The following is a 26,390-nucleotide window of genomic DNA, read 5'->3' as shown; positions in this document are numbered from 1 at the left end:
TCCAGGAAATCTATTGGGGAAAAAAAAAAAACAGCCAGCCCAGTTATAAGTTTTCTGTCTTTGGGTGCACTGTTAGACTTCCTTTTGCAAGGTTCTCTGTGAGATGCCGTGGCATAGTTGGATGATTTACTGTTATACACTTGCTATATTTTTCCAGATGTCCTTTCAGCAGATGTTTAGGAGGTTTAGTGTGCTTTTTTGGAAGGATCTTCCTCTACATTCCTTAAGGATTTGTCTAGATGCTGATAATTGTAGGGTGTTTTAGAGGTCCTAGAAGGAGAGGCAGCCTGGCATTAGGGTTTACAAAACTCATGATTGTTGATTGTAATGACTGCCTAGTTACTGGGGTATGGGCTTCCATATGAAAATTTTCACAATATTTTTAACTTTCAATACCTGAAGATTGCACTTGAATTCAAGGGGAAAACTGTGCAAAGAATAAGTAAAACATGCAAGAGTGCTCCATTTTACCTTTAGTAGCATCTTGCTTTACAGGTATCTGGGCCTTGTGAAACACTAAAAATTTGGTCTTCTGCTATAGCAAAGTATTTCCTTGATCAAGGAGAGTTACCTAAGAGAAATTGAGAAAACTAACCTTGAATAGGTTCCTAATTTCCATTGCTATCAGTACTTTAAGTTGCTTTCCTGAATCAGGATCAAGAAAAGCTGAAATACTAAAAGGGAAACCTGCGTTTAAAGATGAAGAATCCCCAACCCTAGAATGAAATCCTATTTGCCCTCAAATAGCGGAGACAAACAAAACTGGGCATTCAGCTCATGGCCATAGGCTCAGGCATAGGCTGCTTCTTCCCTTCACATGCACTCCAGTTGGTTTTGTACTGCTTGTACTAGAACTTAGTTAAGTTCTGTCCCAGTTCTTGAGCTCAGAGCATCCTTGTTATCTTCACGTGGTTCTAAGATTGCCTTTTCCTGAACATCACAAGCCTCACACTAACACAAGGCAGCACTGGAGTGCTGTTCAGTACTACGAAGTCCTCACACAGCAGCCAGCTGAACACAGTAGCACCAGCTGACTTGTTATCATCTCAAAGTTCAATTGGTACGATCACTGCTGTGGCATTGCTGCTGGAAGATTGCTTGTATCAGGATCAGGAACTGTAATGTCTGGCAAGATGCACAGCTTCTGCAATACGGGAGAATAGTTCCATTTTAGCAATCAAGGGCTTCTTGGCAGGGCTTGGGACTGCATAGATACATGCAAGATCATCCTAACAAAAATCACTTTACTGGTAAAGCTTGATAATGCAAAGCAGGCCACCAGCTTTAAAGCTAATGGACTATGGAATGGCAATACTGGTGTTTATATACGTGACAGCAGGTGAGGGGTGAAATAATAAAGCAGATCATTAATTTCCTTGTAGCAATTTATTTTCAGAGTTTATCCTAGGGAAAAATCAACTGTTTCTCTGACAAAAAGCTAAAATCAACTATTTTCCTGTCTCAACATTTAATTTCAGGCTAGCTAAATTGATATCACAGGTAGAATGGAGCAAGACTGGCATTAATTTCATTATAGATAGTGACTATTATCCCTGGATAAAGAGAAGACATTTAAATTCTCCCTCTCCTCAGGAGGATGACATTTTGTTCAATATGAAGAAATTCTACATATCACTTGGCCAGGTAAAATAAACATGCTTAGTGGGTGTAACATCAAGCTAGATTGAATGCATTGGGTTAAATTAATGTAACGGAGGTCACAGCCTAATTGGACAACTGATTCTCTGAATATCCCTTCTTTTCAAAGCTCTTTGTACTATAGAAGAAGGTTAATGGGTTGTAATATAGTATATAACTGGGGACTACCATTATAGAAATTTATGCAGATGGACTGCACCAAATGACTACAGACAGTAAGCTCTCCGCTCTCAGAAACACTGCAATAAATAGAGAAATTTGTGTTACTCTATGACATTTCTTTTCTTAGGCTACGGTTTCTCAGACAAAGGATTGGTTTACATTAGCAAAGCAAAGCGAATCCATGAAAACTACAGATTCAATTATGCGTCCTGTAGCTTCTAGTCAAACTCAAGATACTCAGTATTTACCTGGGCAGCATGAAAGAGATGATTCATTAAGCGAAAAAGATAGCCTTCTGGGTAAGTAACAGGAGCTCAGCCATAGTATTTATAACACAAGTCTGACTAGGTGGAAAGAAAAGGCATTTCAAGAAATTACTAACTCTATTTATTTGCATGGTATCTTAGGCTTCAGATAGGGATTTGTTTCTTTCCATAGACACAACTTTAAATTAAAATTTGAGCTAGTAGCCAAGTAATTTGTAATAATAGAAGCTTCTTTTCTTACATATTTCTGTCTCATAGATGTTTGTAAGCTTCAGCTGAGGGGCACTTTTTTTCATTTGATATGTTTTGAAAGACTTTCTTGTCTGGATTTTTTGGGTATTTGATAATGTATGATTTGTGTTGCAGCCATCTTCTCAGGGTATTTATGTTGGGTACTTAAGGGCCTTTTGGCTGCCAATTTTTATGAATCTTTATAGAACATAATTGCTTATGACACTCCTATCTGCCAAATTTAACTGAAACTGTTCAACAGGTTTCAAAGGTATTGGGAGAGAACATACAGGTGCACATATGGACCTGTACCTCATTGCGGAGCCTTGCTTCTGCTCTGTAGGCAGTAGCAAGTTGAAGAGAGAAGTCTCAGCTCATGTTAGGAGTTCTCTCTGCTATTCTCAGAGGACAAAGCAGCCACTCCATTTTGAGACTTGTACTGCTGGGACCTTGGGGTCCAACGGCTGAATGGAAAATGGAAAGACATGGTAACTCCAGAAGTCTGTCGTCTTCTCCAAATCCATGAGGCTCCCCCAGGAAATATATAGCTGATTCATGGATTATTAATTCCAGTTGCACTTGCAGCTCACAACTCTGTATTGGAATGGGCTGGGCATAGGCCTCTGGAAAGCCTCTTTGTCTCTTCTTTTGCTGCAGTTATCCTGCAGTTAACAGCATTTTGCCTCAATGAATATTTTACGTCTTCTCACTGAAAACTTTATTTTATAGCATAGACTTTCATTTTACATATGTTTATTACTCTTCTTCATGGCTATTTCATGGGAAACCCAACATTCTTTCATTCAAAAATTATTTTTAGGCACAGTATTCACCTGGTGTAGGTGTCAGGCACTGGAAGCAATAAAGGGCACCAGCTGAGTTTCTCAGAGCCAGCCTGCAATTAGAAAGAGTTCAATAGCTGAAGGTATTTCCTTGGACAACCCAGTTTGAATTCCTTGCTCACTGCTTCAGTTGGATCAGGGTTATCAATTAATATCTTGAACAAAACCCTGAGCCACTGGGCTTTTGTTTACTCAAGAGCTGTGTAACTCTCTCCCTAATTTCCTCAGGTCCTCTGAAATCATCCTTCACACTTCAGTTTCACAGAACTGCGTTAAGAAGCCATAATTTTTCTTTGTCAAGTGAAAACATTTGGCATAGTTTAGAAATAAGATATTTTAAATCACACTGATGTTTATATTAATGTCAACGTATTGTGCCATAGGTATTTACACATGAAATTACATAAGTGCAGAGCAGGGAATCTATGCCGTACTCCTAATCCAAGCGTCTGACTGCAACGATGGCCAGCGCTGGTTAGATGTGGCTTATTTTCGGAGGAAGATGGAAGGGATGTCTAACTGCCATTGCCATTTATTGACTAGGCCACCATAGAGGGCTACACAGGGTGTTAACATCACATATTTGAATTGAGTGGATCTGAGAGGTTTAGCCCTTTTCTCCCCAATGACAATGTTTTGCCTTAGTGATACAATAGAGTATGAAAGCCTTCATCTTAGCTTTAGAGAAAAACGGAAGATTCAGTTTATTCTATTGTTTAAATGCTGGATTGATATGAAGATATTGTAGAGACACAGTTGAATTATGGCTTTGTTTTTTCTCACTTCCACTTAGATTCTGCTGCTGTTCATAGCATCTGTAGTTATTCTGCTCAGTTTTACGGGATTGACTTGAACAGTGCCAGCAGCATTAACCTAGCTCAGCAGTATGTATAGTCAAGGTCACCTTTGCTAACATGCTCCAGAAGTACTCAATTGCTAAAAGTCTGAGAGAAGTAGAAAAGATATTTGAGCAAGCTAAAGCAGTGAGTTTCTTTCTCACCAGACCAGGATGGCAGGGCATGCTTAATAGCATGGGAATGATGAGGAGTCAGGTAAAAGGACTTAAGTAGGGAAGTGTAGACAAAAAAACCCAGGGCTGGTCAGTGTTCTAACTTGTTAGTTATGAAACATTTCTAAATGGAAGGAGCCATTTCTTGGTGGCAGACTGGACTGCAGGATTGTTAAGTGTTTCCAGAGCTCTTGACATAATAATTAGTTTTGTCATCCTTCTATGTATGTCAAGATTTTACCCAGCTGACAGAGGCCTGTTTGACTTTTTTAGTCTTTTGCAATAATCAAAGTAGACAAAGAATTACCACTTACTGTCACTTCCTCATGTCTGAACAAAGACCAGTCCTGCTACATACTGTGACTTCGATCAAACAATGACCAAACCAGGCCTTGCAGCACAACAAGGTGGTTTAACAAGTGCTGAGGAACTGGGATGCTCAGCTAAGTAAACAAGACAACTGGCCCCAGAGAGAGTTGTTCCTGAACTCTGTTGCTCTGCTAAAATTCATCAGGAAATGAGTTTCTGAGTCGTGGGGCTGAGTTTCTAGCCAGATACCTCTGCTATTCCGTGCTCTCCAGCGTGACATGGTCTGATTGTTCTGCAGCAGCACAATATAAACAGGTTGCATTTTTTTAACTTGTATATGTGGATATGCAAGAGAACAGCCCCAAATCAAAAGAGTGTTCAAAGATATTTTCTTATCTAATGCAGACGCGGGTTCCCTGTCTAAGGAATACCACTTGAGGAGTTTCCTTTCCCCTCCAAGCCAAGTGTCAGAAAAAGCCAACATTATTAGGGAGAGATCCAGAGAGGCTGAGGAGAGCTCGTCTGTGGCCATTGCTGAACCTCCTTCCAACACTCAGTTAAGCGTTTATCTAGACCTGAAACGGGACAATGCAACAAAAGAAGAAAATGGACAGGAAAGCACAACTTTTCAGACACCGCAAGAATTCATACCACCTTACACTCAATTTGTAACAAAGGAACCCGTTTCAGAACTGATCCACCAGCCAGATGCTGACACTGAGAGTGATGTGGATTTTCACAAACAACCTGAAGTGCTCGTATATGATTTAGCAGATAATGAATTTGCCCATGGTACTGCAGAGTCACTCTTTTCCCAAAGTTCTTCTCCATTTACGGTCTTGGACTCCGAGGGAGATGTAAGAGAACGAGACACTGAAGAAGTAAGCTTAACATCAAGTTCTGAAAGTGACGGGGCAGACAGTAGGGCTGCCTGGTGTATTAGTCACAAGACTTATGACACTGGCAACAGACATGAGTTTGAAAGATTCAAGAAGTTCATTAAAGGAACACTTGGGGAGAGGTACTGGTGGCTTTGGATGGATATTGAAAGACTAAAGGTTCTTAAGGACTCTACAAGGCAACAAAGGTAATTCCCATTATTTAACAGTTATTCCCATTGTTTTAATACTTGTAACCCAGCTAGATCAATGTAGGTTTTCGGAGATTTCAGAATAAATTTTAGTGTTGGAATAGAACAGACACAATTAAAGAAATCAGGACTGTCCGGACAAGATAAGTCAGAAATGGCTCTGCTGAAGCTGATAAAACTCTTTTTGCAGTCATGTTTGCAAAGCTTACATGAAATCAGAATCACCTTAATACTGAACCTCTGTTAGAAAGAGATTTGGAAAACAGATGACAACAGAAATTAAAAAAGGAATAAAAGAACTTAAATTCACAAGTAGGGCATTCAGTATGACAAAGTCCTTTAAAGGCTCTGCTGGATTCTGATTGTTTATTCTAAGGGACTCTACATTTTATCTTATACACAACCTGTCTTTAATTTGTGGAAAAATTGTTTTGGCTTCTGCCACTTGCAATTAAAAACATGTTGCATGACAGCAGTTTAGCCAGTAGGATGAACTGTACCTAGTTCTGTATAGCATCTGATACGTGCTTATGTGACTGTTTTTGTTGACTCAAGGCAACTCACCAAGATGAGAAAACTCTATCAGCTGAGCAGTGGGGACTATTTCCTCGGTTCAGAAATCTTACTCAGACTTCATCTGCTGCATGGATATCAGTGGACTATAAGGCATTTAAGACAGATTCAGCCTGAAGTACTGAAACCTCTCCTTCTTTACTGGTATGAAAAAATGAACATGAACTAAGATTCTATTGTTTAACAAATTTCCCTTTTCTTTGATAAGCCTATTAGGTGTATTTCATCGCACTTATCCCATTGCAATTATGGGAAGTAGTGCCATCGTAAATATTAGTAAATGTTGCCTCTGAATTTTTAGTTGAGCCTGAACTACACTGCGATCGGCTGAGAAGTCAGGTAGATCTGTCTTACTGAGCCCTTGTTACTTTACTGCCAGAGCATCTGAGCTTCTTTGTGTATAGTTGCTTTGGATATAATTCAACTAAACTTTAGCCTTCAGGGTAGAGCAATCCCTTCTGGCATAAAAGGTTAATTCTGTCCTAACCAATTCCCCATATTGCTCTTCTCATGTTTCTGAGGATGATCTGTGTATACATCTACATGGAATTTGACTCCGAGACTTTAGTGTTCGATAACTGTCATACAAAATGCCTTTTACATATTGACAGCTTAAGTGAGAATACAAATTCTAACTTGTTTCCAAAACATACGCTAAATTTTTGAAGGTCTCTCCTCCCCAAGGGGGATCAACAAATCACAGGCATAAACAAATACCTGTAATGGTGAACTTTGCTGTGGGACCTCATGAGAGTTGTCATCTGAGTCCTGTGACCTACAATCCTCTTCTGTTCTTTGCTGTAGAATGGATGGAGCATATTCCACTGCGAACTCATACAAAGGCAACTATGTAATGGTGCAGAATTTGCAACCTAAGTTTATTTATGTGTCTCTTGGTTTTAGATTTACAAGAGTGCAATGTCAAAATATATCTTTAACACTAACTGATTTTTAATTCTAGGAGCATACAGCACCATATCTTAATACAATAAACACCATCAAGGGGAAATAAAAAAAGAAACCAAATAGTCCAGTAGTTCATGTTTTGGGAAAGTTTTACTTATAAGCTTGTTTTTTTCCCCAGGGGTCCCAGATTTTGTGTGACTCATTCAACAGCAATAGATACTGCCAGTGCAAAACTGAAGCTCTGGCACACATGCCAAGAGAGGCCAAGGGTGGACATTGATCCTTTTCCACAAATGGTATCATTGCTGCCATTGACACCTAAGTCTCGCATGCCTAGGACACCAACTTCCCTTCCTCAGGTAGGATCACAACATTGAAAAAACAAAGCCTTGTCCCACCAAAACCAATGATAAAACTCCTTGAATTCAATGGAACAAGAGTACAGCACGTGGTTGTTAGGAAGTCAAGATGTAGCAAGGTGGTTGGTTGCAAATGGTTATGTATAAAAATGCGTCAAAACTTTACTATACTTTAGGCAACAGGTTGCTACAAATTGAGTCAAATTATCTTCTCAGTTACATCCTGGCTATTTCATAAGTTTTTTGGATAGATATTTTAGTTCAAAATTCTCAGAACTGCAAAATTATGGATCTAACAGCATAGATTCTGCCTTTCAACAAGCCTTTTTTTAAATCCAGAGTAATTCTTACAACTTCACTGCAGTTACCCTGAATCTCCCTTTCATGTTTGTAAAAAGGCCAGAGTTCTGTTCATTTTCTATCATCACAGTCCTTCAAGCAGCTACATGGGATTTTTGCTTTCTGCAGAGGTCCATGAGCCACACAACACAGACCTTTTCACAGCTTGTAGCGTGCCAATCAGTTTTGACTCCTTTTTTTACTTGGAAGCCTGAATTTGAGAGGTAACTGCAATGAAAGCTGCAGGTTTTCAGCAACACAGTGTTAAGCCTCAGCACAGAAGGTACTTGGAGAATGTGAATCAAGACGATGGTTCCAGTATCAAGAACTGGATGGTCTATGCCACAGACTGTTCACATACACCTCTGTTACTTTGAGTTGGATAGTTTTAGAGTACAATTATATTTTTTAAAAGGGAAATTCATGGAGATAATGGAGGAAAAACAGTAGGAAAGATTTTCTGTTCAGAGCAACCTGGGTTCCAGAAGTCAGATTCCCTCTGATCACAGCAGGAATGGGAGCCAGAAGCAGCTGTCTCTTACAGAGACCCATTCTGTCTTCACAAGGTACTCTAATGGCCCAGGACTAGCTGTAGGTCAGGCAGACAGGATCATAACTCTGCAGGTTTTCCAGTTCCTGTGGGGGTCAGCACTTGGAGAAAACTATGACCTTGACCTGGCACCCACAAACTTCACAGAATTGGCTGATGGACCATTTGCTGTTTTTTTTTTCTTTTCTTTTTCCTTCTCTTTTTTTTTTCTGTGAAAAAAATCTTTATTTTTGAATCTTCCTGTTTCACTGTGCTTACAAAAGCTTAGAAAGAACAGTATTTCTGAATAACTCTGAATATTGCGAGTAACTCTGAATTTTTGAGGGCACTCTGAATGCAACTGATGTCTCCAAAAACTCATAGCATGATTTTGTTCAAAATAAGTCAGTGATGTATGGTAGAATCCCCGCTTTCTCTCCTATTTTGAGTGATTGTATCTGCCTTACAGTGAGATACTTAAGGTAATCTTTGTAAAGATTCACAAAACATCTTCACATCCTCTTCTCCGCACATCCTCTGTAATTTTGTACAAAGTGCATGTAACATTTCTATCTGTTGAAAATGTAATTTTTAAGCTATATGGGTTATAAAGGTGTGTTGAAAAATTTTGCAAGATATTCAGAGAAGATTTTTGCAATTTGCAGTTCTACATATTATGACTGACAAGGAAAAATAGTCCTGAAGACCCTTGAATGTTTCTGAGTAGTTAATGAGAATATACTAAGAAAACACAAAGGTAAAAATAATCAGAATTACCTTATTTTTCTGTTGTTTCTTTTAGAAAAGCAGAACGAGCTCACCATCAACTTTATTAGAACAAGCTATGCCACATTTATCTTTGAAGACATCATCAAGATTATCACCCACCCTGCCACCAAGTCAGAGTCCCCGAAGTGATGACATTTCTAGTGGTAGAAAGCGGTAAGTACCCAAGTCCCTTGTACATCCTTCTGCACACCAATATACCTCAAATATTTATGAAAGGCTTTTAGATCCTACTGTTTCCATGAATACTTTTCTTTAATACAACAATCTGCTTAGTGAAGCACAGTTATGGTACAGATTGTGTGCATGGAGGATTCCTCCCTGCTTGATTAATTTCTCATTTGTTTGTGCCACAACGCAAAAGGGTTTATTTCTCCAAATATGGATGTTTTACCTACTCTTGTACAATTGTTGATATTATCTACACACATTTCTATTCTTTTAACCTCTCTCAAGCACCTGCCCTCAAAGATATGCTGTGTCAGTGATTTCCACAGGGCCACATGAAAACATATTCCTCGACACTTTTAACATTTATTATAAATCTGAACTCCATGTATTTTTTCTCTGCTATTCGCTATGTCATTTTACCTCCCTCTTTTTAGCTGTTTATTTTATAAGCAGTCCTATTTTTTTCTCAAATACGTATTAAAAATTTTGTTTGTTTGTGGATCTAGGCCAAAGTCAGTGAGCGAAGACATGGCTCATTCCTTAGCTTTGGATGACACCAAGGACTCAAAATACCAGGGTCATAGAAAGTACACCTATGCTGAGCTGCTCCCGGCAAGTAGTGCTTGAAAACATTAGTTGTCTTGAATTATGGGTTAAAACACTTTATTCTGTAGTATTGAAGGGGAAGTAGTCAACGATGGGGAGAAATTGGTTTGATTATGTGAATGTCAATGCCACATGCAGAGGTATAATTAGAATGTCAGCATTTTCTGTGTGGTATCTGTCACCTATTTGATAGGAAATCATGGCATGTATAGAGGTTTATTTTCACTAGAAAGTGTTGATCTTCTCCATGGTGACTGTGTGTTCAGTAGGCTATTATGGAAAATTCACTGAATAAATGCTTCAGTGGAATGGTTGCCTAGGAAAGTATACCAGACTTATAGTGAAAATTGAATCTGCCCTAGAAAGTCATTAAAATAGTAAAATTCATAAGAGGAAAATGCTTCACTTGTACAACCCATCTTTATTGCTTGTGTACTTCATTCTTTTCTTTGTTAAATTATTGCCTGCTAAGCAAGCCCTCAATCCAGCAAATCTCAGGAGGGACAGGCTGCACAGAAGAGCCTTTTCTCAATAGCTGTTAAAATGCTGACAAATTGAACACATGAGATGTCAAGACTTAGCAATTTAAAATATATCCAAAACTTTTCACACTTATGGAATGGTCTCGAAACACACTGCAATTTCATCAATGTATTAATACCCATGGCCTCCCAACTAAAGAGAAAAAAAAGCAATTAAGACATCTGGGCCTGTTTACGCATGCATGGAGTTTGCTGATCACTTCAGCACATAATTGTTTGTTTTTCACATCAGAATCATACTTTGTTTATTACTTCATTAATTTTGACATAAGAAAAGGCTAGCCTTTGCAATTAGGAGATATTTGCAGTTAGAAGCTTATATTAAGGGAATGTGTGCACCATTAGTTTCTATACACCTTCATCATGCAGAGTTTCCCTATGGCTGAGGGAGGAAAATATTATCCATTTACACTTACAGGGCTAGAATGGAACCTACAGTCAGGACCCCACAATTTGTCATAACAAATATGATGCAAAGGGAATCCATAATTTAACTTTATACTGAGTATAGTAGGGTCTTCCTGCTCTGCTTCGGAAGTCTGGCTTCCTCCTGCCCTTCTCCATCCCTGTTATTATTTGGAAAGAAGCTGGTTGTCAGCCACCACACTCATGTGCTCCCACTTCTGCTATCAGAGTCAGCAAGTCAGCCAAGGTTCCTCTCTTGTGATCATCAGAAGCTAATTTACTAGTTTGTACTCTCCTCTGGTTTCTCTGTGAGCATTGTCAAAATGGATGTATTCTTCCTCAAATGCTCCAGGAGCTAGCCACAGCAAAGGCCATGGGTTTCCTCTCCCCTAAAACACTCATGATTTTGATGCTGATGTCAGTGGTGTAACCCCAGGAGATGTAGCTCTTGTTCCATGCTATCTAACCACCTGTGGACTTCTGTTGGTTCAAAAGACAGTAGCCTGAGCTGAGACAACTTTTAACAGCTAAGTGACGTGGTTTAGTATCATTGGAATTCCCCAGATCTGGAGCTAAGGAGTTAATGACAGAATTAAGGCCAGGTTAATTTTCCCGTTTCAAGTATTGAGGAACCACCCAAGGGATGCTATGGTCATTTTGCTACTCTGCATGCCTTCAGTCATCAGATTTATTCCACTGGATGTGACTATTTAGTGGGAAAATGGTATGGAGAGCTATGATCAATTGCATATGTCGTAGAAAATGGAGTGTAGTTTCTTGGGATGAAGATACTAATTGAACACACTGCATGGCCCTCCATTGCAATGTACTGACATTTGAAAATAATGAAAGCCTGCTATTCCTTGCTGAATAACTATATTTTATTTGTCCAGGGGAAAAGTGCTGCTGGCAGTGTTGTTTTAGGGGGATCAAGAATGGAAAGCATGCTGCAGTCTCTTTATTTGGAGAACAGAGCAGGCTACTACTTCACACACTTCTGTGAGAAGTCAGGGAATAAGGTATGAGCATTTTCCTACCCTGTGATAATTTAGTCCACAATTGACTGAATGCCAAGTTATAGAGGGTAGCCAGACTGAAAAAAAAATGGAGAAAGAAAGATTGATGACTGGATGAATTATTACTTGTGAGACTCCAATCCCTCAACAACAATAAACTGTTCATGTGTATATTCAAACTAATGACAGGTCTTAACCAAGCTGTCAGATCCTAACTGTCTCAAACCTATCGGAAATCTGATTGTACCATCAGGGATAAAAAAAAAAAAAGACTAATCATTTTTAAAAACTAGCCTTTAACTTGGCAGAAAAAATGAGGTCTTAACCCACAAAAACATTTTTTAAAAAGATGGAAAATCTGCTATGCTATTACTCATGATAATCTGCCTCCTTCTTACTTGTTGGGTTAGTGATGTCCAAAATCTCCAATGTTTTAAAAACGTTCTTCTGCTTCCACGAAGCTTCTTGGATTTCTAAGAAACATAACACTATTTCTTGTCTGCAGTCAGCAGATCCGTCATTCATTGCTGGGTGTAAATTCAGGATTGGTTGGAACAAGTTATGAATCTGAGTCAGTGTTTAGTGGTTTTGCAGAAAAATTGAGTCTTTAGGGGAGATTTGAATGCAATCAAGATGGACATCTGTTTCACCACTGGCACAACCCAGAATCCAGCAGCAGTAGCTAGAAATGCCTTTGGCTACCAGAAGGCAAGAGCCAATGTTTCCAAAGCTGAATACCTTCAACTAAAAATGTTAAATGTGTATAGATAGAAATCTAAGTAAAAGTAACTTATTTTTTTATTGGAGATATGCCCCCACCGACAAGTTCTCTAGCCTTTGCAGGTGCCAGACTCCTTTGAAAATTATTTCCTTAAGGTTTTGTCTACAACTGTGGAGCCTATTTCACTCATATGCCAGGTCTGGCAGGTTACAGTTTGTGGAACAAAGTTCCCTGCCCCTATCTTTTTGGAACACTTTATTCTCCAGTGATGGGGGTTTCAGGGTATTTTTAAGATCCAAGCCCTGTAAGCATATGACTAAACCAGAGGACCTGGGGAAAGATCTAGAGTCCTTCTTCTGAAAGATCTTTTGACATTTGTTTGAATTTATGAAATGATGCCAATACTCTGTGCCTCAGAAATGCATGTAATAAAAAGTAATGATAGTCCCAGTTAGTACACGATATTTAATTGTTTTAGTTATTATTGCAAAATGCTATTTCACCATGGCACAAATTCTGCATGTCCATTACCAGCATTTCTCCTTTAGTGCTGGCTTTATGCCACTGAGATGTGGTTAGTCTTCAAATGTTAAGTACAATATTAAAAATTTAATGGCCAATTATGCATATAGGATACAATAAAAGATACAGTATCACAGTGACAATGCCATTAAATATGTTGTCCTTCTGCCAGTATGCAACAGAAGATTAAATTCATCTTAAATTGAGCTTGATTTATGATGAACCCAAGGAGCTAAATAATTACTTGTATTGGAAAGTAAACCTTTTATAAAGCTGTGATATTTGGGTAGCAATAACTTATAATATTTTTTTGTCTCTAGTTGTGGAAGAACAGTGCGTACTTTTGGTTTGACCTACAAGCTTATCATCAGCTTTTCTACCAAGAAACTCTTCATCCTTATAAAATATGCAAGCAAGCTCAAGTAAGTTGTAAATAATGTGTTTTCCCTTCGCAAATACATTCGTTCAGTGTAGAGCTGAAAAGAAGATAGAAAGTAGAAAAGTTTCCAAATCTTGACAACCCACACAAAAGTAAATCTGGGCTGTGGACAATAAAAGAAGCTCTTTGGACTGTTTCCATGGAATATCTTTATTTAAATGTTAATCATGCATAGCTTGATTTTTAGGCTCTGCTGCCTGTTCCCAGTTTTATCTATTATACTCAGTTTGCCTAATCTCCCCTTTGCTACTCTGTGTCATATTTGGAAACTATCTGCTTAGTGTTAACATCCGAGATAATATTTTTTCCAAATCATCTGATTATGCTGTACCTTTCCTTCCATCTCTTGTGTGGGTTGGAATTGCAGGTCTCACAGTCCAGACCTCAGATAATGACCTTAGTCATGAAAATGGATCTTTCAGTTGTCAGTCTTGTTTTTCTTTTTCTGATTGTCAAGGGCATCATTATGCACTTTTCGCAGTCATCCTCGCCCCAATTCGATCTTTAGACCCTCATTTACCATAAAGTGGAACTGATACTTCCTATAAACAAGCATTCTTCATTGAGCGCACACTTTAAGTCAGGGAGTAAAACAAAAGTGAACTGGCTCACCACATGAGTGCTGATGGCTGTCACCAACTGCGGAATAGTCCGATACTGCCAGGGAAGGAGGCAGCAGAAGCATGATACAATTATAAGAACTCCAAGCAACTTTTAAAATCACTTTGTGAAACTTCGGTCTGTTTTTCCTCTGTAAACCCTGTGTAGGAGTATATCCTATCTGCATATTTCAGTATATGCTGTAATAGAGCAAAGCTACTTCACGTGTGGTTGGAACAAATATCTGTAGAGAGCAGTGGAGAATAATCTCTTTGTATGGCTTATGTTACTGAGCATCTGGACTTCCTTAAATTTGTCTTCTTTTCCTTCTTGGAGGTTTTACTGGGGCAAATTACAGAATTTTGCATAGCCTTCCAGAAGTCTCACCTGAATTGTGTTATTGGTACAGAAACTCCAAGCGGAAGCTGAGGTGCGGATTCCTCCCTCTCTCCTGTCCCGCACTGGCTAAGTTGAACTGCTACCCTATTTAGTTGCCTTCCCCTCGAGCTCTACATACAGCCTGAGGTTGAGGGCAACTGACTGCACCCCTCAGGCTGTCTCCTGTACCTGCCCAGGCCTGTGTGTGACAAGGGACCCCCCTCACAACAGGCGTACAAGTTAATCATATCTAGACTGTGTCTTTATTTTCCTACATGTCTTGTTGCAGGCCAAATCTTAGGTTATGGTCCACGGTGCTTTTCAATTTGGCTTCATTTAACACCAGATGACACTCTTTCTGCGGCAGTTGCACGGCTGAAAATTAAGGCCCAGGTTGTTTTTCACTTATCTTATTTCCAGCGCCGGCCTGGTGGTGACAGCAGAACATCGTGCAATCAGTGTTACCAGGCAATTGCAGAGAGCTACATACACATAGCCATTAAAGTAAATACATCAAAACGAAATATGTGAAACTGTTCCATTAGCATAACTAACAGCTGAAATGTAACATAACAAATCAACACATGTGCTGCAACATTTGGTATCATTCTCAAGCTTGCCTTTTAAGGCTGCACAAAAATTATTCTTGTTTTCATTGGAACACGGTAAAGAGTCAAGCTGCATCCAATCTACAGGGTTTGCTTGTGGAAGAGATGCCTTCCCAAATTCTGCGCTCACCTTTGGCACAATAGGATAGTCATTCCAAATACTCCTAGGAGAATGTGGATCAGATTCGCACAGCACATTGTCATATATATTTTGCTATTTATTACAGAAAGATACATCCAAAGTATTCTGTATGTGTTCTGCCTGCTTCCTGTTAGAAAAAAAGAGCAAACTTGGATTGCTATCTATCTGCTACTCATTGTTTCATTTGTTAGGCATTTTTATCTCAGCTTTATGACAAAGTAAGAAAATGCATTCCAAGGTGTATACTCTTTCATCCAGGGAAAGAAACTACAGAGAGAATGAAGTCCGATGGATAAGAAAAATGATGCGTACTGGTTATCATCCAGTAACATATATTGTTATTCACTACGAACATATGCACAGGAGTGTAAAATAAATTGGGAAAGAAAAGCAATAAAGAAACACATATTGTAGTTTTTGATAAAAACCCAGTTATTTAGAGTTGAAAATTTCATACAGTTATGGGAAGTACAATATTTTAACACTAGAATCAATTTAGATAGAGGGAATTATCATTACTGTGAACTTTTAGGGTCGGACACAAGACTTATGTTAGTGGAAAGTGATGATGGGGGTTAAGGCAGTTTAGCCTTTCCATTTAAGACCAGCCAGTGCATTGTATTATTCCATCATACGATTCTGTCAAGCAGCTGCACAAGCCCCTAATTTAGATCAGAGCAGTATCCATGCCTTTGGGCAGCAATACAAAGCACTTGGACTTAAATTTTCTTCGTGTTTCTTGCTTCACTCTAGTCATTCTGAGAACTCTTACCAAAGACTTCTCATCTGGGAATGAATTCACACCAAAACCCAAGGCCTGAACAATCCCTGATTTGGAAAGTCATAAATGAAGCCAAAGTCTTAACTTGAGTTTCTGAAGCATTTCCTGCCTTCAGATTTGTGCCATTATAAGTAATTTCAAGATGTAAACTCTGACCAAATTTCCAGATAGGGTTTTGGGTTCAATCCATCACTTATTCTAACACATTTATAGGAAAATGTATAGCTGGCACATAGGAAAATTCTTTGTGTTTTGCAAAAGGAATAAAATACTGAATAAATGAAGTATGTTATGCACTTGATGTTACATGCTTAAGATTTTTGTGTGAATTTGATAACCTTTGTGTTCAGTAAATGTAATTTTTTCCTGTTGATCCTTTAGGAGGATGGCAAATACAGCAATAGTTTCACTATTCCACTGAGTTTCAGAAAACTGAGCAGATCAACAATAGTTTATGGCCAAAGCTTCCTTAGTCTGGGCAATTTCTGACTCTATAGGGTTTTGGTTTTTTTTTTTGTCAGCTCTAAAGAATAGTAGCAAATATACTCAATTTAATCCATTTCAGACAAAATCATGGGGGAAAGAAGAGTTCCACCCAAGAAACATGCAGAGTGTTTGTTTTGATTTTGTTCTTAAAACTATGCTAAAAATGATCAGCCTTTTAAGAAACCAGGTTAAAGGTGTGTTAAAATGTGACCTCGTTTGGACCATTTTCACCAATTTACAGATCCCTTGTGTGGTTTTATGAGTCATAACAGGTGGACCAATGTAGCCCTAATGATGAATAAAAGGGTTAACCCTTGTTTAAAAAGTCTATTTTTAAAGATACCACATCTTTATATCATTGGACTGGTCCCTTCTAATTTGGCTGTTTTATACGTTGAATGTTTTGGACAGACTAGAACATGATGTAACTGAAACTTTACTAGTGTTAGGGTTCTTTAAAATAGCTTCCAACTTTTGAAATCACTATGAATCTAATCAATGCCATTTCTGTTAAATTTATTTGGAGATTTGCTGAGAAGGGCATAATTTAGACTAAGTGTGGTCTTGTTCTTCATCTAGGACTCTTCCTACGGATGTCCTCATTCTTCAACCTTACCCTTGTACTTGGAGGCCTTTATTGCACTATAACATGGGCCACAACAGCCACAAAACATCTTTGTTTTCAGTGATTTGGTCTAGGTAGAAAGTAGGTGAAATCCTGCATAGACAGTAAATACCATAATCACAACAAGTTCTAACTGGAGGATTGGTGTCAACTATCGTAGCCCTGTATTTCTCAGTGACCTGGTAGCAGGAGAGTCTAAAGGGTCTGTTTCAAACTGTTAAGGTCCAAAATAATGGGCATGTATTCTGGTACTGTTGCTGTTTGAAAGAAAGAGACTAATAAATCAGAATTTCATTTAAAACAAACAGAAACATAATTATTTAATGTACACAAACATTCTCTCACTGTGCTTGAAGTCTAAATACAACAATGTTTTATTAATGATCGAACACAGAATAAATGTATTATTTTCTTCTTTTCTACTGCTTTGTACATTTGCTAGTTACAGTTGGATTTTAGCAACATAAGGCAAATGAGAATTATCAGAAACCTGCATTCTTCATTGCCAAATCTGTGGGATAATAAATAGTGAAGATGATCTCCTCAGTTCTATCATAGAGAGGAATTCTGATTTATGCTACTAATCTGATCCCCTGACCATATGTTTGAAAATTAGTTAGACTTTGATGATATGATATGATATGATATGAAGAAGATAAAACATTAATAAATACCTGAAATTTGTTATGGCAGCATCTTTTTTCACTTGAGTTCCTAGCTGCAGTCAGAGTCATGATGTATTAGAAAGATATATTTTTCTTCCAAGATATTTCTGGAAGAAAGTGTTTTTCTCTGAGTTTTCAATGTTCTTTTTCATAGCAATTTATTAAACATCTAAAAAACAAGAATTTGACTTAGGGGACTATTTGGAAAGAAAAATCCTTTCAAATAAGTAAAAAAATTACTCTATGCTTCAAGAATGAGCTGCTAGTGAGAAGGAAACATTCTCCAGGTTCAGCTTTCTTCTTTTTGTAGATGTTGAATGGCAAACTCTGCTTCATAAAAAACCATATTGTAATCCTTGCTTACAGTGAAGTTGCTGTAATGATTGTGGTTATCTGAATCTAACTAAGAATCAGTCAAATATCTCCAAGCGAAATTGCCATTAAGCATTATTTCATGGTCTAACCATTCTCACAAACAGGAATATAATTGGCAGGGAGGTCAGTTATGGCAATAACTGAATTTTGGACAAAACAGTAATATTGATTAAAAAAAGGCAGGTGTAAATAGGTATATGTTCAGAATAAACTGCAGAGCAGTGGGAGACAAATATGCACAAATTCTCTCCTTCAGTGGACTGTGATTAGATAATGGTTAAGAAACAATTTTCTTCTGTTTTATTGTAGTTCCTTTATGCAACTTACATTGCCCCATCTGCCAGTATGGACATTGGACTTCATCAGAGTAAGAAAAACATTATTTATCAGAAAATTGACCCAGCTTTTGAGGATCTTTTTGACCCAGCAGAAGAATATATTCTCACTGTTCTCCTAGAACCATGGATGAAGATGGTGGAAGCAGACAAATACACTTATGGAAAGGTAACCAATCTGGATGGCACTGAAAAATTCTTATGTCGGGGAAGAAAATCACAAGAGCCTTCACATGCAACCAATTTTACATTTATAGTCAGGAAGTGAAAAGTATTATGGGATGTTTTGTTCACCCAGTCCATTCTACGCTGATGCAGGGAGTAGGCTGAGCATCCTGTGGAGAGCAGACTTCTCGTCCAAAAGGAAGGTTCAGGCTTCATAGACCCTTTGTTCTGTGAATTAGGGAAGAACGCATCTTGCTATGGCAAAATTTCTCTTTGCACCCAGGAAGTGTCATGTTTCTGCGATCTTACCATTGATCAAAAGTGATTTTCTTATGATGGATTGCCCACAAGTCTTCTATGTTTTTCATGATAAGTACAAAATAAGCCGTGTTTCTAAATTGTCACTACGGTGATGTTAGGTCCGTATTAATTTCATGAAGTACTTCTTGGTATTTAGAATTCAAGTGTAGCTACTGATTAGCATAAGAGGAAATGTGATCCAGTGATCCAGCTGTATTCCCCCCAACACTTTTTAGGTAGCTGCCCTGCTGTGTAAGGGCTTACTGTGCCCTGCAGGCTTCCTGGAGTAGGTGGCTCAGTGATGTAATCAGTTTAATTCCAGAGAGCCTCTGAAGGCTTCAACTGAGCAGGTTCATGCAGGTCAGAGGAGATGGCTGCAATCCTGACTCTGTTTTTGTGAAATAAGAACAAGAATTGGTGGAGGCAGTGGTGCAGGCTGTAGCTCTCTGCTCATTATAAACTTAGCTACCAACTGTAGGTCAAACTTCTAATTCCAAGTCTTTAAGATCTCTCTCTTGGATATGGAAGGAGAAAGTGGCAGTGAGGAACCAGGAGTTGAAGGGCAGGTAGTCCATTCCTGTTCCTTTTTTTCTCCACTATGACTTTAGATGAAGCACCTCTGTTTTTACAGGAAATATTATCACTTGCTGCTGATACTCCTGTCGGCATGTAATGAGAACATGCAGGCATTGCTCCCTGCAACGCTTTTGAAATCCTTTTGCAGAAGTTTTGTAATGCAGTGTCTTTTTGTTACTATATCACACATGCATGTATGAACAACTAGGAGAACAGATCATAAAATCGAAATTGAGAATGATCTAAGCCTATTAGGTGGTGGACAGTATTAAACACTTAAGAACAGATCATAAGCACAGAAAAAAACCCCACACCAGCTTTAGCACTTTGCAACTGAGGAGGTACAAGAAGCCGAGGTCTTATTCATGTTTATGTGTTTAATAGTCTTTGATGATTTTTTTTTTCCTTATGGGTTTATATAAATGTGTCTTGAGTCATTTTATTTCTTCAGCCTCACTGTAGTAGAGGGTTCCATGATTTAATCATGCAATAGGAGAAAAAAATGCTTATCTTGGTTTGTTTGCAAACCCCTCCCTTATAATTTCACCTGGTGCCCTAGTTTTGTATGTCATGAGGAACAGTGAACAATTGTTAGCTTGTCACATTCTCAGTGTTGTTACGCTTTTACATGTTTCTGTTGTACCCCACTCCAATTATATCTCTTTGAAACTCAAGAATCCTAGACTGTTTGACCTTTCCTCTTACAAAAGGTGTTCCATACCTTTGTTACACTTATCACCCCCTTCTGTATCTGTTATTTTATATTCTTTCAATGAGATGCAAGCGGTACTCAAGATCTGGGGGCACTAAGGATTATCCAGTGGCAGAATCATGTGTTCTGCTTTGCTCTTTTTTCCTTTCCTAATTGTTCCTATGGTTCTAATTGCCTTTTGACTTCTGGTGAACTTTGAGTAGATGTGCAAAATGTAAGCTAATAGCCATCTGCAATGATTCCAAGATCTCTTTACTAAGTAATAACAACTAATGGAAAGCCCTAATTTGGAGCTCACTGGAATGACTTAATGTTTATTGTCGTTGAATTCAGCTGCCCTTTTATCATGCAGATGCTAAAGCGTCCTGAAATCCTGCAGCTCTTCACAGTCAATTTAATTTTTTGCTCTGTGGAATCATTTTGCAAACTTTGTTGTCTCCTAACTCACCTCCTTTTCCAGATAATTTCTGAATGTTTAAAAAAACAACCTCAGCTCAGATCCCTGTGAGACTCCAATAGGAACCCCACCCCACAATGAAAGTTATTTCTTTATTTCTTATTTTCTACCTTCTAATTAATTCACAAGGGGATCTTCCCTCTCATCCTGTGATAACTTGATTTCCTTAAGAAACTTTGAAAGTTTAAACACTGAAAACAAATTACTAAAATGAAATATACTAATCCAAACACATCTGCAAAATATTCTCTTCACTTTTCAGCATCTTTTCTAAGCTTTCAGATAAATTATTTTTCCTAAGCTATTTTAGCTATACTTGTTTATGATCTGCAGAACACTGTGTAATTGATCAATGTATTAATGAAACTGAAATTTTATTTACTTTCTATCAGAATAGTTTTACAGTCTTTTGTAAATGTGTGTTTTCCGTGTGTATTATCAACACAAGTTGCCTCGTATCTAGAGCCGATCCTCACTGAGTCAAGTCATTGACTCAGCTGAGTATTATACATCATCTTTCTATAAAAAAGGCTCTGCTTTTGATCATGGTCTGAATACAGTGTTTTCATTGCTTTTAGCGGTGGAAGAATTCCTCCGAAGTAAAAACTGAAAACAGTTTTAAGTTAACGTGTGTGTCAGTTTATACCTCCTCGAGTTAACTGAGGGATAATCTATTGCCCTGTCTGTTCAGAGGATGCTTTTCTTTGCAAGTGTAGTTACATGCAGCCTTCTCAGTGCCATAATAACACAAACATCTTAATCAGAGCATGAAAAACCAGAACTAAATCCTTTTGAGTGCACAATACACGCGTTTGTGAAGAGTTTTAATAAACCGACCTCTTCTAGGAGGCACTAGAGTCTCTTTGTACTAGGCGCAGGCTGATGCTTAGGCACACTCCTTCCCAGCACAAAGACAAGGTCTGCTTTGTATTTTGTTCAGTCCCTGGCTCTACTCTTCCCCTTTGTTCTACCATACAGCAGGATATATTTGGCCCGTAATGAAACAAGATATTTTATCAAGAATTAGGTGAGTCCAAAATTGTTTATTTGGGACATGGTCAGTATGTATCTACATTTTTATCTGTAAACGAAGCATGAAAACAGGAGAGTTCCTTTTTATTGTTGCCTCTCATCCTGCCTCTGTCTGCTTTCGGTTTAAACTTTATGAAAAATGTTCTGAATTATTTTCCTATTTACTTTTAAACTACGTTTTCTTTTAAAGGAAAGAATACCCAAAAGCACTTTATAACAGTGGAATGGGGTTACACTGAGCCTGAAGGCATTCAGATAACACGGTGATTACTGTGGTATTCACATTTAGACAAAAGCATAATGAATATTAATCTAAAAACTCTCTTCTCTCTCTTGCACAGAAACTCTTGTACAATAAGACCAGGCTTTCTAATCTTTGTAACAGGTGTGTTAATCAGTACAATGCATTGGCTCAATTTTGCTGAATATCCTAAACCCTGCACTTGAATGGTATAGTCAGCCAAGAGGGTCACCAAACTCTTCCTTATGCAGTTACCGATTGTTTGCACATCACATGGAGAACTGCTATAGTTATATACATAAGGCTTGTAATTAAGATAAAAAAGGCTAATGCTCCATGAGTTCTAACCATGCGCAATTTATTATTTCAAGGCATTTCCTGGTATAAAACTAAGGAAGGGGGCAAAACTGGAAGTCTGAAAGTTTTCACCTTCATTGTTTAGATGGTATAGTGTCTTTCTGGTCTTAAATTTCCGTTTCTGGAAATCTGTGGCACTCTATCTTTTTGACATTTCCCACTGAGAGTCATAGTTTTAAGAGCTGTTTTCTGCTTCTTTGACATACAATTTGCTGGTATAGGAAATCAGGTAAGTCTGACACAATATACACAATATAATTTAGCAATTATTTAAATACAAAGTTATTTTCTTAAAGATACAGTTAGGTTATTTAGTGGTGTTCTGTAGAAATGTACATGAGATCCTACACAGATCTGAAAATTTTGTTCTACCAGACCTTTTAATTGAATTGTTTGTCACAAGGATGTGACTTTTACTGTCTTCTAAACATCAGTCTCATTACTGGCAAACATATTCTTTCCTATCCACTGTCACTGGCAAGGTGCCCGTCCAGTTCTCCATCTTTCTATAATGTGTACTGTAGGGATGACATAAGATATTATTTTTATTAGGTGGAGTTGGTGGAAGAAACTCGACAGCTGGACTCCGTGTACTTTAGAAAGCTCCAGGCTTTGCATCAAGAGAGTGGTTCCAAGAAGGATGAGGTAAGACAAGTACCTACTAACAAAAACAAACTCTTTTTCTATCAGAGAGGGTTAACACTTTGAGTATCAGCAAATAAAGACTGACTACACATCAGTTTGCAGAAGCAAGTAGTCCAATTTCTACCATTCGTTTTGGGTAATGATTGTCAGCCATTGTGTTAATTACAAATACAGGTTTTCTGTCAGTTACATCAACATCAGACTACTGTATGATTGGAGTCAATGAGATAGTTTCCATTAAAGTCTATGGAATGTATTTTGGGCCCTTAAGTTAATACCTCAATTTTCAAGTAAGTTACAGGTATATATTAGTTTATTTGATTATGAAACCTGCACACACTGGTGTGTTTAAAGCAAACAAAAAACTAAGAGCTGGAGCCTTAACTCTATTTTCTTAGCAATCAAAAAGCTGTTCTATAGGGACAGGAGTTATCTAATGCAAGGATTATTAGACTGAACAAAATACATACATGAAAGAAGCAGTTGTGCGAGTGAAATAATTTCTTCCCTCAGAGTACTATTGCTGACACTGATCTGCCACCCTGCCTTGATTCTCTCAAAGAAGATCAGCACTTGCATCAAGCTCCCAAAGAATCAGTACGTCCTAATTTATCTGACCTGATCCACGACAAAGAGAAGTTAGAACAGTTCTGGACTTTTCTTAATGAGCATTCTGCTGGGTATGTTTCTTCGTTGTTACTATTTTACCCATTTCTAAGTTCAGAATAAATCTTTGCTAGGGATCTTGGTTATCTCAATGTTCACAGATTCTAGTCTTTTTAAAAAATACATTTATATATTTATGAAATGCACAGGCACATTGTTCAGAAAACTGATTGTCTTAACATTTTGGGGGTAAAAATTCTCCTGTCATAACACGATGGTATTACAGTTCTGCTTTCAGTTTCTGCTTTGATTAGTGGCAAACCCCTGAGTAGAGCAATTAGCCTATAATGAGTAAATTTTTTTCTTTTTTAGTACAGATTCAATTTAGTACATTTTAAAAATTAAAGCTGGATGTTATAAAAATGTACAAATAGAAGACAGCCATGTTATTCTCACAGTGTGAGAGCAACCACAGTTTTGTGTTTGCACTGATCTGAACAGAATTAAGTACCAGCTCACAGCAGATACAGTTTATGCAGGGTTTTTGAAAAAGTGGGCCCATTTATTTAAAAATGAATCTAAACAAAAGTTCTAGCAGAAGTAAATGTGAGTTTGCCACCTTTTTTTTTTTCTTTTTTCTTTTTTTTTTCATTATTTCCTTCCCAAGCCCCGTACTGATCTCTATCCTGTTTTAGGAAAAGGCTAATATATTTTTTAAATAACTGTTAGCAAGTCCTTGAATTGTCACTTCCTTCCTTTAAACTGGGTTCCCATGAACTGATGCTTTGCATATTGCCTGTTGCTTCCAGTCAGCCACTGCTATCATTTTAGATTAGATATTGGTCAGCTTTTTCAAAAGTGTCCAGAGATGGACATCTAGCACAGGATTTCTCTGGCCAAGTCTCAATGTCATCACTTCTGCTTATCATCATAGGTTTCCTTTGTAGTCAGAGAGAGAAATACACACTTCTGGACACAGTTTTTCTAATTCTGAACGTAACATCTAAAACCAGTTTGGGTGGATCATTCCTGAAGATGGCTATTTCTGCTATCTGACTACAAAAAGACTGTAGGTTATGAGTTCAGATAGAGAGTCTTATGCTGTGGGGGGTCAATGGTCAAGTGAATTCTGCATTAGTTTTCTACACCAGTGATCTCCAAACTTTTTTGATCATACACCCTAACAGTAAAAAATTTTTGAGCATGCACCCTCAAAATATGTATATTTATTTTTTTATAAATGATATACTTGTGCTACTGAATTTCTAGTGTTTTCTTCCTGCCCCAATAAACCATCTCACACGTGCCCTGGGGTGCACACAATTCACTTTGGAGACCACTGGTGTAGAGTTCCTGTCTAATTAGGGAAACGGCAGGAATCGCCAGAGAACAGGTCACTGGCTAGTATGGGGTCCTGGAGAGCTACGCTGAATTGCCTCTGGGACTTGCTGCCTCTCTGTTAATCACAGAGAAGTCTCATCTTAAGTGACAGTGCCAGACAGAAAAATGTTTAATTCATGGAGAAATTTTCTTTTGTAAAAATTCATAATGAAGAAAAACTTTTGAAAAAGTCTCAAAAACCAGAGCTGGGTCCAGACCTAGTAACTCTGAAGTCCAGCTGGCATGCTAAATAAAGATCCTTAATGGTACTATAAGCTGAAGGGATACTAGAACTAATGCAATCTGGAAAATTTTAGCAAAAACCAACAAATATGTCATTTGCCTCTCCATTAAAATTTATGGTTCTGTTATTGCCCAATTGTGAGTGATCCAAGTTTCAGGAAGGACAGCCTGCTGAGCACTTGGGCACAAATTCTGGTAAGACACTAAACAAAATTCCATTAATTAATATTTTGTTAAATATATAACACATATTCACACAATTGCAGGACAATTTGTGTTAATTTGGGTTAGTGGGTTACCACTTGTTAGTCTCACCAGACTACCTGACTATGCATGTCTTCCTGATCTGTCGAAATGAAAAAGAATGGTATGCTAGGACAAGCCACCACTGTAAATGGTTTAACCTAACACACTTTAAGTTTATATATTTTGCTTTTTAAATAAGATGGACGTATTTGATCCGTTGTCATAGGCATATGCCAAGGAATAACTCCATAAACCACAGTAACTTGGATCACTTGCATTTGGGTGAACTTATTCGTGTTGTGATGAGCTAGGGAATGAAAGAATTTCAGTCTCAATAGAACTTAGGTTTGTAAGGGTCTCAAAAGATTTTTTTAAGGGGGACATCTGTTCTTAAATCAGTTGGATGCTTTTGAAAGTTTTACTCATAGATTAATGCTTTGAAAAAGCCACTTATTAACTGAATGGAAAAGTGAAACAGATTTGTCTGAATTTAATGTTTCGTATTTCCTGCTGAGGTGAATGTCCTCATCAAATGCTCACAAAATTTCAGTTAATAAGATACTATCAGAAAACAGTCATATAAATTAAATTGAAATTGTAGATGTCACTTACTCTGTCCTCTGGTTTAAAGCATAAAACCAATATAGGTCCCATTAAAGAAAACTTAAATTGATACATACACTCAAATGATTATGAACAATATATAGATCAAGAATTGCATAGCGAGATTATTTGTCACTTACTATGGATAATAAAATGAGTAGTAGAACCAGTAATTTATGAAAAGTCATCCCACAAAAAGCCTTAGAAACAAAATTTATCATAAATTCTTTTTGTCTGCTTGACTGGAGACTGACTTAAACTCTAGCCCTTCACACGGGGTAATAAGGGAGTGATTTCTGGGGCTGATGTTCCCAGCTGTCATCCCTGCTCCTTTCTCGGGTGATACAAGG

At 37.9% G+C, this 26,390-nt stretch overlaps 1 protein-coding gene across 1 annotated transcript in view; it reads left to right on the top strand.

The window, feature by feature from the left end:
- RGS22 (regulator of G-protein signaling 22) overlaps positions 1–26,390 on the top strand; it is a 61,223-nt gene that overhangs the window by 16,335 nt on the left and 18,498 nt on the right. Inside the window, exons 7-18 of the mRNA XM_014965208.1 lie at positions 1,479–1,644; positions 1,949–2,120; positions 4,884–5,565; positions 6,124–6,285; positions 7,226–7,406; positions 9,077–9,216; positions 9,738–9,843; positions 11,678–11,803; positions 13,364–13,465; positions 18,452–18,646; positions 22,870–22,962; positions 23,476–23,642. Coding sequence (XP_014820694.1) covers positions 1,479–1,644; positions 1,949–2,120; positions 4,884–5,565; positions 6,124–6,285; positions 7,226–7,406; positions 9,077–9,216; positions 9,738–9,843; positions 11,678–11,803; positions 13,364–13,465; positions 18,452–18,646; positions 22,870–22,962; positions 23,476–23,642 — 2,292 coding nt within the window. The remainder of the gene's footprint in view (positions 1–1,478; positions 1,645–1,948; positions 2,121–4,883; positions 5,566–6,123; positions 6,286–7,225; positions 7,407–9,076; positions 9,217–9,737; positions 9,844–11,677; positions 11,804–13,363; positions 13,466–18,451; positions 18,647–22,869; positions 22,963–23,475; positions 23,643–26,390) is intronic.

The sequence above is a fragment of the Calidris pugnax genome, unplaced genomic scaffold (genome assembly GCF_001431845.1).
Source record: "Calidris pugnax isolate Ruff unplaced genomic scaffold, ASM143184v1 scaffold41, whole genome shotgun sequence".
NCBI lineage: Eukaryota > Metazoa > Chordata > Aves > Charadriiformes > Scolopacidae > Calidris > Calidris pugnax.
This window is presented reverse-complemented; position numbering and strand designations above follow the sequence as displayed.